Source organism: Salvelinus fontinalis, chromosome 8 (assembly GCF_029448725.1).
Source record: "Salvelinus fontinalis isolate EN_2023a chromosome 8, ASM2944872v1, whole genome shotgun sequence".
In the NCBI taxonomy this organism is placed as follows: Eukaryota; Metazoa; Chordata; class Actinopteri; order Salmoniformes; family Salmonidae; genus Salvelinus; species Salvelinus fontinalis.
The window spans coordinates 6,364,315-6,379,328 of record NC_074672.1 but is presented as its reverse complement, the minus strand read 5'-3'; the positions used below and the strand labels follow the sequence as shown (position 1 = coordinate 6,379,328).

Sequence of the window (15,014 nt, the reverse complement as noted above, 5' to 3'; positions counted from 1 at the left end):
GCTTATATACAAATGTGTACTTTCCACTAGTGTTACACAATATACCAGTACCAAAACATCATGATACTTTTAATACCAACATTTTAGAACACCGTTGTACCGTTTCACATGATGCTGTCCATTTTGTTTTCTTTTTTTCTGCCCTAGTCAGTTTTGTTTATACATTCAGTTGAAATTGAAGCAAGAGCCACGAGTCTCTTGAATGTGCCGGTCCAATAATATCCACTTCAATTTCATGCGCATATCACGTGGCAGCTGTAATCAGCCAGCTGCATCCCCTACCCGGCTTCACTCACCTGCTTCTCTCCGTCTGCTCTTCCTGTGCATATATTTCTTCATCAATTTTTATAATACAATTTAGCCATACTGGCGGGCAGGTATGCAGACCCTGCTGAGCCTTCTACTGTTAGATTTGTTACGTTGGAGCAGAGCGAGCGAAGTTGATATATTGTATCATTTCATCGCCTGTTATAACCAGTCAGAGTAGACTTTGCAAGGGGGGAAATGGCGCAAAGGCATGCTTGCAGCTTTACAGCAAAAAACGACTTGTCTCTAGCTTAAACATTAAAAAAATTACTCATTACTGTAGAGCTTTTTTCTTTCTATTTGTACCCATTTGATATAATTTCACAAAACAAGTTGTTGACCTTTAAAAAAACAAAAAAAGAATAATCCCGGTTTGCTAATTATTGTTTTGATAAACGTTGTTCAATCATGTTACCTAGCTAGCTAACAACCTGTTAACTTGACCGTAGGCTAGGCTTGGGCGGTATCCAAGCCATACCTGTCATACCTTCATACCGACCTCGTGCAATGCTGGGATATTCAGTAATACCGGCACTGAACACAAGGGGTGCTATTGTAATCTAAAGGTTAGTAATGCTAACAAGTACATGTAAAATCCCATAGAGAATGCTAATGAGCGCATTGCAAACATTTTATAGTATCTGACCTGAAGTATTTGCAGGACAGACATCCCAGCTCATAAAGTTATACTAATAGCACAAAAAATGTTACTCAGTTTGCTGCTTGCTCAAAGCAAATATAAGACATCAAAACTCTTAATCCAGGAGGGGATTTTCTGCTGTTACCAAGCGAAACTTGGTTTGGAAGAAGCTAACCACTTAGCTAGACAGCTAACTAGTTTCTAAATGAGCAACCCAAATGCACCGCATTTAGCACATTTTGGACAGTTAACTTATACAATATCTAGCTGCGAGCTCGGGTGCATCCTGTTTCCATTGATCATCCTTGAGATGTTTCTACAACTTGATTTGGAGTTCACCTGTGGTAAATTCAATTGATTTTACATAATTTGGAAAGGCTCGCACCTGTTTTATATAAGATCCCAAAGTTGATAATGCTTTTAGAGCAAAAACAAAGCCATGAGGTCGAAGGACTTGTCCGTAGAGCTCCGAGAGACTGTGGTCTCCATTCTTAAATGGAAGAAGTTTGGAACCACCAAGACTCTTCCTAAAAGCTGTCTTCGGTCAGGTAGGTAACCAAGAACCCGATGGCCACTCTGACTGAGCTCCAGAATTTGTCTGTGGAGAAGGGAGAACCTTCCAGAAGGACAACCATCTCTGCAGCACTCCACCAATCAGGCTTTTTACGGTAGAGTAGCCAGACAGAAGCCACTCTACAGTAAAAGGCACATGACAGCCAGCTTGGCGTTTGACAAAAGGCACCTAAATGATTCTCAGACCATGACAAGACTCTTGTCTGATGAAACCAATATTGAACTCTTTGGCCTGAATGCCAAGCATCACATCTGGAAGAAACCTGGCTCCATCCCTATGGTGACGCATGGTGGTAGCAGCATTTTGCTGTGGAGATATTTTTCAGCGGCAGCGACTGCAAGACTTGTCAGGATCGAGGGAAAGGTGAACAGCACAAAGTACAGCGATATCCCTGATGAAAATCTGCTCCACTGCGCTCAGGACCTCCGACTGGGGCAAAAGTTCACCTTTCAACAGGACAACGACCCTAAGCACACAGCCAAGACAACGCTGGAGTGGCTTCAGGACAAGTCTCAATGTCCTTGAGTGGCCCATCCAGTGCCCGGACTTGAACCCGATCGAACATCTCTGGAGGACATGAAAATAGCTGTGCAGTGACGCTCCCCATCCAACCTGACAGAGCTTGAGAGGATCTGCAGAGAAGAATGGGAGAAACTCCCCAAATACAGGCGTGCCAAGGTTGTAGGGTCACACCCAAGAAGACTCGAGGCTGTAATCGCTGCCAAAGGTGCTTCATCAAAGGACTGAGTGACGGGTCTGAATGCTTATGTAAATGTAATAAGTCTGTTTTTTATTTAATACATTTGCTGACATTTCGAAACCTGTTTTTGTTTTGTCATTGTGTGTTAATACATATATATATATATAATATATATATATATATATATATTTATTTATTTATTTATTTATTTAGAACATGGCTGTAATGTAACAGTGGAAAAAGTGAAGAGCTCTGAATGCACCGCAGTGCTCTACTTTTGACCACGGCCTATATTATACAGGGAATTGGGTGCCATTTGAATAAACTAAAAAAAAGGTTTCATTCTGTTGCCCTTGCTTATTTGTTTTTGTCTTCCTGTCGTTCCTGTCTCAGGTGTGGTGTACCGCAGTCAGAGCAGCGAGGGTGTGAGCTCCCTCTCCAGCTCTCCCTCCAACAGCCCGGAGACCCAGAGTCTATCCAGATCTCAGAGTATGGACATCGACACTGGCTCCTGTGAAAAGAGGTGAGCACCTCGGATCGATCTTTTTCAAAACCACCCTTAGCCCCTATACTGCCGAGTGGGTTAGGTAGGATGTGGCAGAAATATAGAGACTCAAAAAATATATCATGCTATTGCCAATCATACAGTGTGAGGGATCAACGTCCACCTCATGTTTGAAATGTTTTTTTTTTTAGTCACACTGAAACAAAAATAAATCCTTTAAAGAATGATAGCAACAAGCTTTGGAGTACATTTTTAAATGACATTTTGGGGGACAAAATGCAAACTTTGCTACATTCATTGAATCAGATGGCTCATTCATCACACAACCCACTGATATTGCCAACTACTTTAATTATATATTTTTTTCATTAGCAAACCTAGGAATGACATGCCAGGAACACATGCTGACACTACACATCCATGTACAGTACCAGTCAACTTTGGACACACCTACTCATTTCAGGGTTTTTCTTTATTTTTACTATTTTCTACATTGTAGAATAATACTGAAGACATCAACTATGAAATAACACCTGGAATCATGTATTAATCAAATCAAAATCTATTTGAGATTCTTCAAAGTAGTCACCCTTTGCCTTGATTACAGCTTTGCGCACTCTTGGCAATCTCTCAACCAGCTTCATGAGGAATGCATTTCAATTAACAGGTGTGCCTTGTTAAAAGTACATTTTGTGCAATTTCTTTACTTCATGCATTTGAGCCAATCCTTTGTGACAAGGTAGCGGTTGTATGCGGAAGATGGCCCTATTCTGTAAAATACCAAGAACAGCTCAAATAAGCGAAGCGAAACTGCAGTCCATTACTTTAAGACATGAAGGTCTTTGGTTATCTACACAGGATGGTGTTTTACCCCCAACCCGGCTTAGTTTCCCAGATGCCAGGAAGATGAGACAATGAGGCATTGTTCTAAACTCTTCCAGGCTATCTCTCTCTCTCTCTCGTCACACAAACCACATCTTGTCAATGGATGACAACTTTAGGTTTTTATCACCAAGCCATTGTCAGCTCAAGCTGTCTCTAGGAAAAAACCATTTCCCTTGACCATATGCCCAGACTATCTGCAGGAAGCTAGAGTGGAAACCATCTCTTTAACAGTTGCCCTCCCACGCTTCAAAAAGACTCCTCTCAGTTAACTCAAAGGGAGAGAGTAGGTCCTAAGAACCTTTCTCTATTTCATAAAACAATCATTTGGTGCATAAATATAACAATCTTCTAATCCTGCGACCACAAATCAGTTAGGTGAGGCATTGCTTTGGTGGACAATACAGGGATAGAGCCAGCACTGGTGGCTGACATGTAAACAGTATGGCATGTTGCCAAATGAGATGGCCTTATAGCGGAGTGTTTTAGTAAAAAATAAAGGCGCTTCCTTTTTTCTGATAACATTAGAGTGAAAAGCTGTAATCCGATGGAGGTTTCAATAAGAGTGGCACTTCAGTCTTACAGCCATGTTGTTGGGACTGGAGCACTACTAGACCCTGTTCTTCAGTCTCTAAAACAGTTTGATGTTGCTGGGACTGGAGCACTACTAGACCCTGTTCTTCAGTCTCTAAAACAGTTTGATGTTGCTGGGACTGGAGCACTACTAGACCCTGTTCTTCAGTCTCTAAAACAGTTTGATGTTGCTGGGACTGGAGCACTACCGGACCCTGTCTGTCAGTCTCTAAAACAGTTTGTTGCTGGGAAAATGTTCCGAACCCTTTCAATAACACAAGAGGGGGCCAGCGAAAATGATTCCCTTCCCTCTGCAAATGAGGGTGTTGAATAATTTGGTGGTATACTCCCAGTGCTGACTCCTGGGGCTGGTACGTCCGTCTCAAGCGGGGCAAAGCTATTTGATAGCTGGATTGGATCTTATCTGAGTTGAGCTGAACATCTGTTGGAGTGGGACAGATCAATGCTGCCTTACTCATCAACAGCTTTGCTATAACTGAGTTTCAGTTTGTCTGGGCTATAGCAAGGTCGGTGAACTAAGAAAGAAGGTTATGCTTTTCTCGCAGCCGAGCGAGCAGCCGGAGGATCTCTCCCCTAAGGTGGTGCATTTATGGCAGACCAATCCCTGTTCGATCATCTTGCGATTGTGTGGATATCGGCTTGCACCTAAATAATTTGTGCCCAGCCGTGGATAAAAACACAGGTGGGTTTGCACTGCTAGCATTAGCCTGCTCCTTTTTCATGACGGCTAGCAGCTAACTCCTACTTAACAGGGATCCGGAACACAAACTTGCAGTCCCAGCTGTGAAGGCTAACCGCATCACGGAATCTGTAGCAATAAAAACTTTAGCTATGATAAGAAACATTTAATGAAAACTATTTCATAAAACAACAAACCGAGTGTAGACAGTACACTGTTCTGTTGCGTGCTCTGATGACGTTTGTTGCGTGATGACATCAAAGCTAACCCCGAAAGTTTATGTCTACATACTGTCTGTGTGTGTGTGTGTGTGTGTAAGATGAGTGGAATGGCACAAAACATGAAAGCACTTAAATGCAGAAAAGAGGCCTAAGGATTTGTTTTCCTGAACGTTCCAGTAATAGCAGGCCTTAAGAACAAAACTTTCCAGATGAACAGTTAAAACCAGTGGAAGGTCAGTGTGCAAGCAATCAACTGCTGGGTGTCGCCGAATAGTAGCAATTCAACATGTAGAATTGTCCGTGCATAAATCAAGTAACATAATTTAAAAAATCGCAATCAAAATCCGTCAGTTTAAGCTACTACGTGTGTTATTTTTATTAAGGTCCTCATTTAGCCGACGCAAATGGCAATAGCTAGGTTACGGTAGTCCGACCAAATGGAAGAAAACATTATAGACAAAAGACTTTACTCTTAGTGCATTCGGAAAGTATTCAGACCCTATGAATTTTCACATTTTGTTACGTTACAGCATTACTCTAAAATGTATTAAATCGTTTTTTCCCCCCTCTGTCTACACACAATGCCCCCTAATGACGAAGTCAAAACAGGTTTTTAGAAATTGTGGCAAACTTATTAAAAAGAACAAACTGAAATATCACACTTACATAAGTATTCAGACCCTTTACTCAGTGCTTTGTGAAGACCCTTCGGCAGCGAGTCTTCTTGGGTATGATGCTACAAGCTTTGCACATCTGTATTTGTGGAGTTTCTCCCATTCTTCTCTGCAGATCTTCTCATGCTCTGACAGCTTGAATGGGTAGCATTGCTGCGCAGCTATTTTCAAGTCTCCAGAGATGTTAGACTTGGTTCAAGTCTGGTCTCTGGCTGGGCCACTCAAGGACATTCAGAGACTTCTTCCGAAGCCACTCCTGCGTTGTCTTGTTGTGTGCTTAGGGTCGTTGTCCTGTTGGAAGGTGAACCTTCTCCCCGGTCTGAGGTCCTAACCTGCTCCAGTTCCTTCTCACTTCATATGACCTGACCTCCGGCCGAATTCCTCACTACTTTTTAATCCACGGCTGTCCTACCTTCAGGTGACTAAAAGCAGACTGTCACATCCGACGAGCGGCGGAGCTGGTGCAGTATGATTCGATCTTAGTCCTGTATTGATGTTTTGCATGATTGTTGATTTTTGTCGGAGGACGTAGCGGGATTTTTTATAAGCTTCCGGGTCAGAGTCTAACTCCTTGGAAGCGGCAGCTCTACCCTTTAGCTCAGTGCGGATTTTGCCTGTAATCCATGGCTTCTGGTTGGGGTATGAGAGTCAATGTGTGGACGACGTAATTATTGATGATCCAGTGTCTGATGTGGTCTACTCAATTTCATCGGAAGAATCCCAGAACATATTCCAGTCTGCTAGCAAATCAGTCCTGTAGCTTAGCATCTGCTTCATCTGACCACTTTTTTTTTATAGACCAAGTCACTGGTGCTTCCTGCTTTAATTTGTGCTTGTAAGCAGGAATCAGGAGGATAGAATTATGTTCAGAGTTGACAAATGGAAGGCGAGGGAGAGCTTTGTACGCACCTCTGTGTGTGGAGTAAAGGTGGTCTAGATTTGTTCCTTTCTGGTTGCACATTTAACATGCTGATCGGAATTTGGTAAAACTGATTTAAGTTTCCCTGCATTAAAGTCCCCGGCCACTAGGATCGCCGCCTCTGGATGAGCGTTTTCCTGTTTGCTTATGGCGGTATACAGTTCATTGAGTGCATTCTTCGTTGCAGCATCGGTCTGTGGTGTTATGTAGACGGCTACGGAAAATACAGGTACTCTCTAGGTAGATAGTGTGGTCTACAGCTTATCATAAGATATTCTACCTCAGGTGATCAAAACCTCGACACTTCCTTAAATATCGCGCACCAGCTGTTTACAAATATACATAGACCGCCACCCTTTGTCTTACCAGAGGCTGCTGTTCTATCCTGCCGATGCAGTGTGTAACAAGCCAGCTGTATGTTGATCACGTCGTCGTTCAGCCACCACTCGGTGAAACACAAGATATTACGGTATTGTCCCGATGGCAGGATATACTTGCATTAAGCTCGTCCAATTTATTTTCCAGCGATTGTGTGTTGGCCAGTAGTACGGATGGCAAGGGCAAATTAGCCACTCATCGGCGGGCCTCACAAGGCACACCGATTTCTTTTCCGTCTCTTTCTCCAGCGATTGACTGGGATGAGGGCCTCTTTGGGTGTCTGGAGTAAATCGCTCTCGTCCAACTCATTAAAGAGATTCTTCATCAGGTTCAAGGTGAGTAATCGCTGTTCTGATTTCCAGAAGCTCTTTTCGGTCATCAGAGACAGTAGCAGCAACATTATGTACAAAAAAAATAAGTTTCAAAAAATTTGAAGTAACTAACAATATAGCACGGTTGGTTAAGAACCCATGAAACGGCAGCAATCCTCTCCGGCGCCATTTAATACTGACGAACAACAGATGTATTGTCTGTCTAGATGTGCAAGGAGTTGACTCCGCCTCCTTGGAGGGGGGTATAAATATTCAGTACCAGTCAAGATTGGTCAATCTAGTTGATTATCTCTGGGTTAGGACGTTCGTCATTGGTGCTGGTGGACCTGATTCAAGAGCCTACAAGGGATTCACCCTACTCTAACATTCTTAAGAAAATACACTACCGGTCAAAAGTTTTAGAACACCTACTCATTAAAGGGTTTTTCTTTATTTTTACTATTTTCTACATTGTAGAATAACAGTGAATACATCAAAACTATGAAATAACACATGGAATCATGTAGTAACCAAAAAAGTGTTAAATATATCAAAATATATTTAAAAATGTTTGATTATTGTGGAAGTCAAGGGGAGTGAATACTTTGCACTGTATATACCCCCTAATAGACTTTTAGAGGTTAAAAGAAAATGACAGCAAGTGTTGCGATAAGACGGCCACCCGCTGTATTTAACTGTTCTTCGACACTGTGTGTGTTGTCCTTTTGTGTTGGTAGAGTACAGTTGATAGCCTGTTACTGTGATTTGATGCAGGGATGAATTCATTGACCATGTTGCTTTTCCCCCCCTCTCTCTCTCTGTGGCCCAGCAGCATATCCCAAGTGGATGTGGACTCAGGGATAGAGAACATGGAGGTGGAGGACAGTGACCGCAGGGAGAGGAGGAACCTGGCTGAAAAGGTAGGCAGGGCTCCCAATCCACCCTCTTCCTTCCGGTATGTACTTTGATCAGTCGCTCTTTGGCTGTGTTCAAAATGGCACCCTCTATTGCGCACTACTTTTGACCAGAGCCTTCAGACGCAGCCTCTATCACGAAAAGGGTCTGCCAAATGAATGGGAGATAACAGAACTCTTTTTCTGTTTTGGTGTGAGTTGGTATATCAATACTTTGGACCAAATGAGCTGGGGATTCATGTACTCTAAATCAAATAAATGTGTGTTTGTCACATGTCAATACAACAGATGAAGGCTTTACCGTGAATGCTTACTTATGAGCCCTTTTACCAACAGTGTAAAGTTAAGAACAAATAAAAGTAAAGGACACAATAGATAACGAGGCTATATCAAGTCAAGCTGTATTTATACAGCACATTTCCAACACGTAACGTAACACTCACAGGAAAAAAGAAAAATTTAAGTAGAAATATTTACTCCACAACAAAAATGCGATTTAAAAAGACAAACTGAATGACTTAAAAGCACCCCAAGGAAAGCGACGCTAAAAATGTTTTAAGATCTGTTATTTAAATGTGTCCACAGTTTTGGCCCCCCTCAAGTTCTCTGGCAGGCTATTCCAGAGGCTGCCTCTCCATGCCTCTTGGTCCTAGGCTTAGTTAAAAGGACAGTGCCAGAGGACCTGAGTGACCTACTGGGTACATAACTTAAAAGCTTTTCTGACATATATTGCGGTGCACAGTCTAGGATTTCTTTATGCTGCAGCATTCTGTATGGTTTGCAGTTGACCAATGGCTTTCTTGGGTAGGCCAGACAGAGCATTACAGTAGTCAAGCCTGCTTGTAATAACAGTATGGAAGAGTCTGTCTCTGTTTCAGCCAGAAAGAGAAACTGATGCACCGTGGCAATGTTCCTGAGGTGGTAAAAAGCTATTTTGGTCACATTCCTATTGTGACATTATTATTTATTTTTTACATTTAGTTCAGTATCTAAAATATAATAGTTTTTCACTTGGTGTTTTATCTTTATAGCCCGTGAATAAAAAAAAATGTGGCTAGATTGTCTCTGTGCATTGGCTCAAACTATAAGTACCTCAGTCTCCACTTTCTGGAGGACCGAGTTTTGAAATCAGTGGAATGCCCAGTGGAATTAGAGTATGATAGCTAATGGAGAAAATTCTAGAGTTTTGATTGCAAATATGCAGAGGGTGTCAAAAAGAGAACACACAGAAGACTATTGTAATACGGAGACAGGTATTTTATACATCTTCAAACAAAGGGCAACCATGGCATCTGTGACAGAGGGAGTGGCGTCCATCCATGTATACAGGGAAGAGGCTAGCTAGCCACATTTTCAGATATGACACGTTTCTAATTTAGTCTGTCGTTTTCATTTCAAGTTAAAGCGTACGGTTAGCTATCTAGGTGTGGAAATGCAAATAGTCTGGGTAGCCATTTGATTATCTGTTCAGGAGTCTTATGGCTTGGGGATAGAAGTTGTTTAGAAGCCTCTTGGACCTAGACTTGGTGCTCCGGTTACACTTTCCTTGCGGTAGCAGAGAGAACAGTCTATGACTAGGGTGGCTGGAGTCTTTGACAATTTTAGGGCTTTCCTCTGACATCGCCTGATATAGAGGTCCTGGATGGCAGGAAGCTTGGCCCCGGAGATGTACTGGGCCGTACGCACTATCCTCTGTGGTGCCTTGCGGTCGGAGGCCGAGCAGTTGTCATACCAGGCAGTGATGCAACCCTTCAGGATGCTGTGGTGGTTAATTTCTTCACTATCAAATGACAAGAGATAAACTTATCCCACAAGTCAGAGTTATACTTAAACTAAAACTTGAATCACTTATTAATAAGGGAGCAGGTCAATACAACGCACACATAAAGTGAATCGATTGAGTGCTCTACAATAATGATGGCTGGTCATGGCTGGTCGACAATTCACGCTCAGATGATTCGTGGAGAGCCCCGAGACAAAAGTACAAAGGTCTTTTATAGCCAAGATACACCTCTTTCAACCTACATGACGATCAACCGATATATGGAATGGTTCACAAGGTTAAGATCTGTTTGTAAGATACCTATAATACATATGTGTCAACAGTTTTCATTGTCTGGTCAACAGTTTCCAGTGTCTGGTCCTCTGACTCCAAACATCTCTCCCTGGTACGGTATAGAGAAACATGCTCTTTAGGTTTTATCACCCAAAGACAGTGTACATTTCCTATGTCAGTTATCTCCCAGAGGCCCATCCTCAGTAGAACACACACACAATAGGTAGAATAATATTCTATTCTGCTGCATAAAACAACCATTTAATGCAATAAAAGTATTATAACAATCTTACAATTTTTCCACTTTAATGCTCTCGATGGTGCAGCTGTAAAACCTTTTGAGGATCTGAGGACCCATGCCAAATCTTTTCGGTCTCTTGTGGGGGAATAGGTTTTGTCGTGCCCTCTTCACGACTCTTGGTGTGCTTGGACCATGTTAGTTTGTTGATGTGGACACCAAGGAACTTGAAGCTTTCAGCCTGCTCCACTACAGCCCCGTCGATGTCAGTGGGGGCGTGCTCAGTCCTCCTTCTCCTGTAGTCCACAATCATCTCCTTTGTCTTGATAACGTTGAGGGAGAGGTTGTTGTCCTTGCATCACACGGCCAGGTCTCTGACCACCCTATAGGCTGTCTCATCGTTGTCGGTGATCAGGCCTACCACTGTTGTCATCAGCAAACTTAATGATGGTGTTGGCGTCGTGCCTGGCTGTGCAGTCATGAGTGAACAGGGAGGGGACTGGACACGCACCCCTGAGGGGCCCCTGTGTTGAGTATCAGCGTGGTGGACGTGTTAACTACCCTTATCACCTGGGGGCGGCCCGTCAGGAAGTCCAGGATCCAGTTGCAGAGGGAGGTGTTTATTCCCAGGGTCCTTAGCTTAGTGATGAGCTTTGAGGGCACTATGGTGTTGAATGCTGAGCTGTAGTCAATGAATAGCATTTTCACATAGGTGCCCCCTTTGTCCATTTGGGAAAGGGCAGTGTGGCATGCAATAGAGATTACATCACCTGTGGATCTTTTGGTGCGGTATGTAAATTGGAGTGTGTCTAGGGTTTCTGGGATGATGGTGTTGTGAGCCATGACCAGCATTTCATGGCTACAGACGTTAGTGTTACGGGTCGGTAGTCATTTAGTTATCTTAGTGTTCTTGGGCACAGGGACTATGGTGGTCTGCTTGAAACATGTTGGTATTAAACACACAGCCAGGGAGAGGTTGAAAATGTTAGTGAAGACACTTGCCAGTTGGTCAGCGCATGCTCGGAGTACACGTCCTGGTAATCCGTCTGGCCCAGCGGCCTTGTGAATGTTGACCTGTTTTAAGGTCTTACTCACATCAGCTGCGGAGAGCGTGATCACACAGTTGTCCGGAACAGCTGATGGTCTCATGCATGTTTCAGTGTTACTTGCATATACGTTTTTTTTTAGCTCGTCTGGTAGGCCCGTGTCGCTGGGCAGATCTTGGCTCTCAGCTCTCCCTTTTGTAGTTTAATAGTTTGCAAGCCCTGCCACATCCAATGAGTGTCGGAGCCGGTGTAGTATGATTTAGATCTTAGTACTGTATTGATGCTTTTCCTGTTTGATGCTTCATCAAAGGACATAGCGGGATTTCTTATAAGCTTCCTGTTTAGAGTCCGCTCCTTGAAAGCGGCAGCTCTAGCCTTAAGCTCATTGCAAATGTTGCCTGTAGTCCATGGCTTCTGGTTGGGGTATGTACAGTTGAAGTCAAAAGTTTACGTACACTTAGGTTGGAGTCAATAAAACTATTTTTTCATCCACTCCACAATTTTCTTGTTAACAAACTATAGCTTTGTTAAGTTGGTTAGGACATCTACTTTGTGCATGACACAAGTAATTTTTCCAACAATTGTTTACAGGCAGATTATTTCACAATTTCATTGGGCCAGAAGTTTACATACACTAAGTCGACTGTGCCTTTTTAAACAGCTTGGAAAATTCCAGAAAATGGTGTCATGGCTTTAGATGTTGCTGATGAGAGGCTAATTGACATAAGGTCCTGAGCGCTCTGGAGCAGGTTGTCATCAAGGATCGGTCTGTACTTTGCTCTGTTCATCTTTCCCTCGATCCTGACTTGTCTCCCAGTCCCTACTGCTGAAAAACATCCCCACAGCATGATGCTGCCACCACAATGCTTCACCGTAGGGAGGGTGCCAGGTTTCCTCCAAACGTGACGCTTGGCATTCAGGCCAAATAGTTCAATCTTGGTTTCATCAGACCAGAGACTCTTGTTTTTCATGGTCGGAGAGTCCTTTAGGTGTCTTTTGGCAAACTCAAAGAGAGCTGTCACATGCCTTTTTACTGAGGAGTGGCTTCCTTCTGACCACCCTACCATAAAGGACTCATTTGGTGCAGTGCTGCCGAGATGGCTATCCTTCTGGAAAGTTCTCCCATCTCCACAGAGATACTCTGGATCTCTGTCAGTGACCATCGGGTTCTTAGTCACCTCCCTGACCAAGGTCCTTCTCCCTCGATTGCTTAGTATGGCCGGGTGGCCAGCCAGCTCTAGGAAGAGTCTCGTTGGTTCCAAACTAATCCTTTTTTATTTATTTATATTTTTTATCCCATTTTCTCCCCAATTTTCGTGGTATCCAATCGATAGTAATTACTATCTTGTCTCATCGCTACAACTCCCGTTCGGGCTCGGGAGAGACGAAGGTTGAAAGCCATGCGTCCTCCGAAGCACAACCCAACCAAGCCGCACTGCTTCTTAACACAGCGCGCCTCCAACCCGGAAGCCAGCCGCACCAATGTGTCGGAGGAAACACCGTGTACCTGGCCCCCTTGGTTAGCGCGCACTGCGCCCGGCCCGCCACAGGAGTCGCTGGAGCGCGATGAGACAAGGATATCCCTACCGGCCAAACCCTCCCTAACCCGGACGACGCTATGCCAATTGTGCGTCGCCCCACGGACCTCCCGGTCGCGGCCGGCTGCGACAGAGCCTGGGCGCGAACCCAGAGACTCTGGTGGCGCAGTTAGCACTGCGATGCAGTGCCCTAGACCACTGCTCCACCCGGGAGGCCCTAATCCTTTTTAAGAATTTTGAAGGCCACTGTGTTCTTGGAAATGTTTTGGTACCCTTCCCCAGATCTGTTCCTCAACAAAACCTATCTCGGGGGCTCTATGGATAATTCCTTCAACCTCATGGCTTGGTTTTTGATCTGACATGCACTGTCAACTGTGGGACCTTATATAGACAGGTGTGTGCCTTTCCCAATCGTGTCCGATCAATTTAATTTACCACAGGTGGACTCCAATCAAGTTGTAGAAACATCAAGGATGATCAAAGGAAACAGGATGCACCTGATCTCAATGTCGAGTCTGATAGCAAAGGGTCTGAATAGTTTTTGTAAACCTTTCTAAAAAAACAGTTTTTGTTTTGTCATTATGGTTTATTGTGTGTAGATTGAGGATTTTTTATTTTATTTAATCCATTGTAGAATAAAGCTATAACATAACAAAGTGGAAATGTTGAAGATCGATGAAAAAGTTAACGGCATGTTTAAATGAAGTATTTCTCTGTCCAAGGTCCTGAACGTGAACTTTGATGGGCCCTGCCCTACTGTGTTCTCCAGACGACAGCTCTGTCCATTGTGCTAACGCCAATAGTTTGATTTAAGATGAATGGACTGTCACTTGGTTGATGTTAATCCAAATTTGTTCACATGTCGGCCTCTTGGCCTTCGTTTCACACATTAAACCCTGATCCCCCTGCATTTACCCAAGGGTATGTAAATGTCGATTTTTACCGCCTATCGGTAAACTCAACATGACCGCAGGTCCACCTGTCACTTGAACAGCATTGTCCGCTCTAGCTAGTCCTTGTAACTCTCCATGGGTGTGCCTGTCCCAGGAATCCGCTGAAACCTCAGATGTCTCTGAAGAGCAGGCTCTGCAGCTCATCTGTAAGATCCTGCGTGTCTCCTGGAAGGAGCAGGACAGAGATGTCATCTTTCTCCCCTCGCTTGCCGCAGAGTTCTACCAGAGCAGCCCCAAAGAAGGTAGGGCAAAGATGCAGGGGAGTTGATATGATTTTTCTCCTTCAGTTGTATAGCTTTTTGCAGAAAAGTCCTAGATTAGTGCTTTATGATATTGGCATCTGATTGTAATAGCTATACAAAATGTATGTCCTCTAACCCAACGTTTCTGTTGAAATTTGAAGAAAATATTTGTATTAAATTGAAATGCAAATAGTTTTCTCTCATGTATATTATTGTACGTTGCACTGCAATGACAAGTCATAAATTAATTGTGTGTGCTATTTCTCTTCCTCCTCCCAGTCTACTCTGACTTCAAAGACCTGATTGGCCAGATCCTGATGGAGGTTCTCATGATGTCCACCGTGTCGCACATCCACAACCCCTTCGGCAGCCTGACTGCCACGTCCCAGCCAATTGCTGCTGCCAAATCTCCCGACCACCACCTGACGCTGGTTCAGCCCTCTAGCCAGGGTGGCAGTCCCATGGCCACCTGTGCAGGCTCATTTGGGGCCAGCTCTCTGTCCAGGCAAGTACGCCCAATGACCCCACAACTAGCCCCCAGTCCTGGGTAAATACAGTAGGACTGTGTCCTAAATGGCATTCTATTCTCTATAGAGCTCCCCTACTTTTGACTAGCTCCCATAGGGCTCTGGTCAAAAGTAGTA

At 43.8% G+C, this 15,014-nt stretch overlaps 1 protein-coding gene across 2 annotated transcripts in view; it reads left to right on the top strand.

Annotated features, from left to right (window-relative positions):
* The window catches only part of LOC129860436 (ubiquitin conjugation factor E4 B-like), a 65,110-nt gene that overhangs the window by 3,146 nt on the left and 46,950 nt on the right, over positions 1 to 15,014 (top strand). Inside the window, exons 3-6 of one of the 2 annotated variants that reach the window (XM_055930823.1) lie at positions 2,614 to 2,743; positions 8,216 to 8,303; positions 14,223 to 14,370; positions 14,650 to 14,875. In XM_055930823.1, the coding sequence (XP_055786798.1) occupies positions 2,614 to 2,743; positions 8,216 to 8,303; positions 14,223 to 14,370; positions 14,650 to 14,875 (592 nt within the window). Of the gene's footprint in view, positions 1 to 2,613; positions 2,744 to 8,212; positions 8,304 to 14,222; positions 14,371 to 14,649; positions 14,876 to 15,014 lie in introns of both variants that reach the window. The other variant, XM_055930821.1, reaches the window with a different exon arrangement.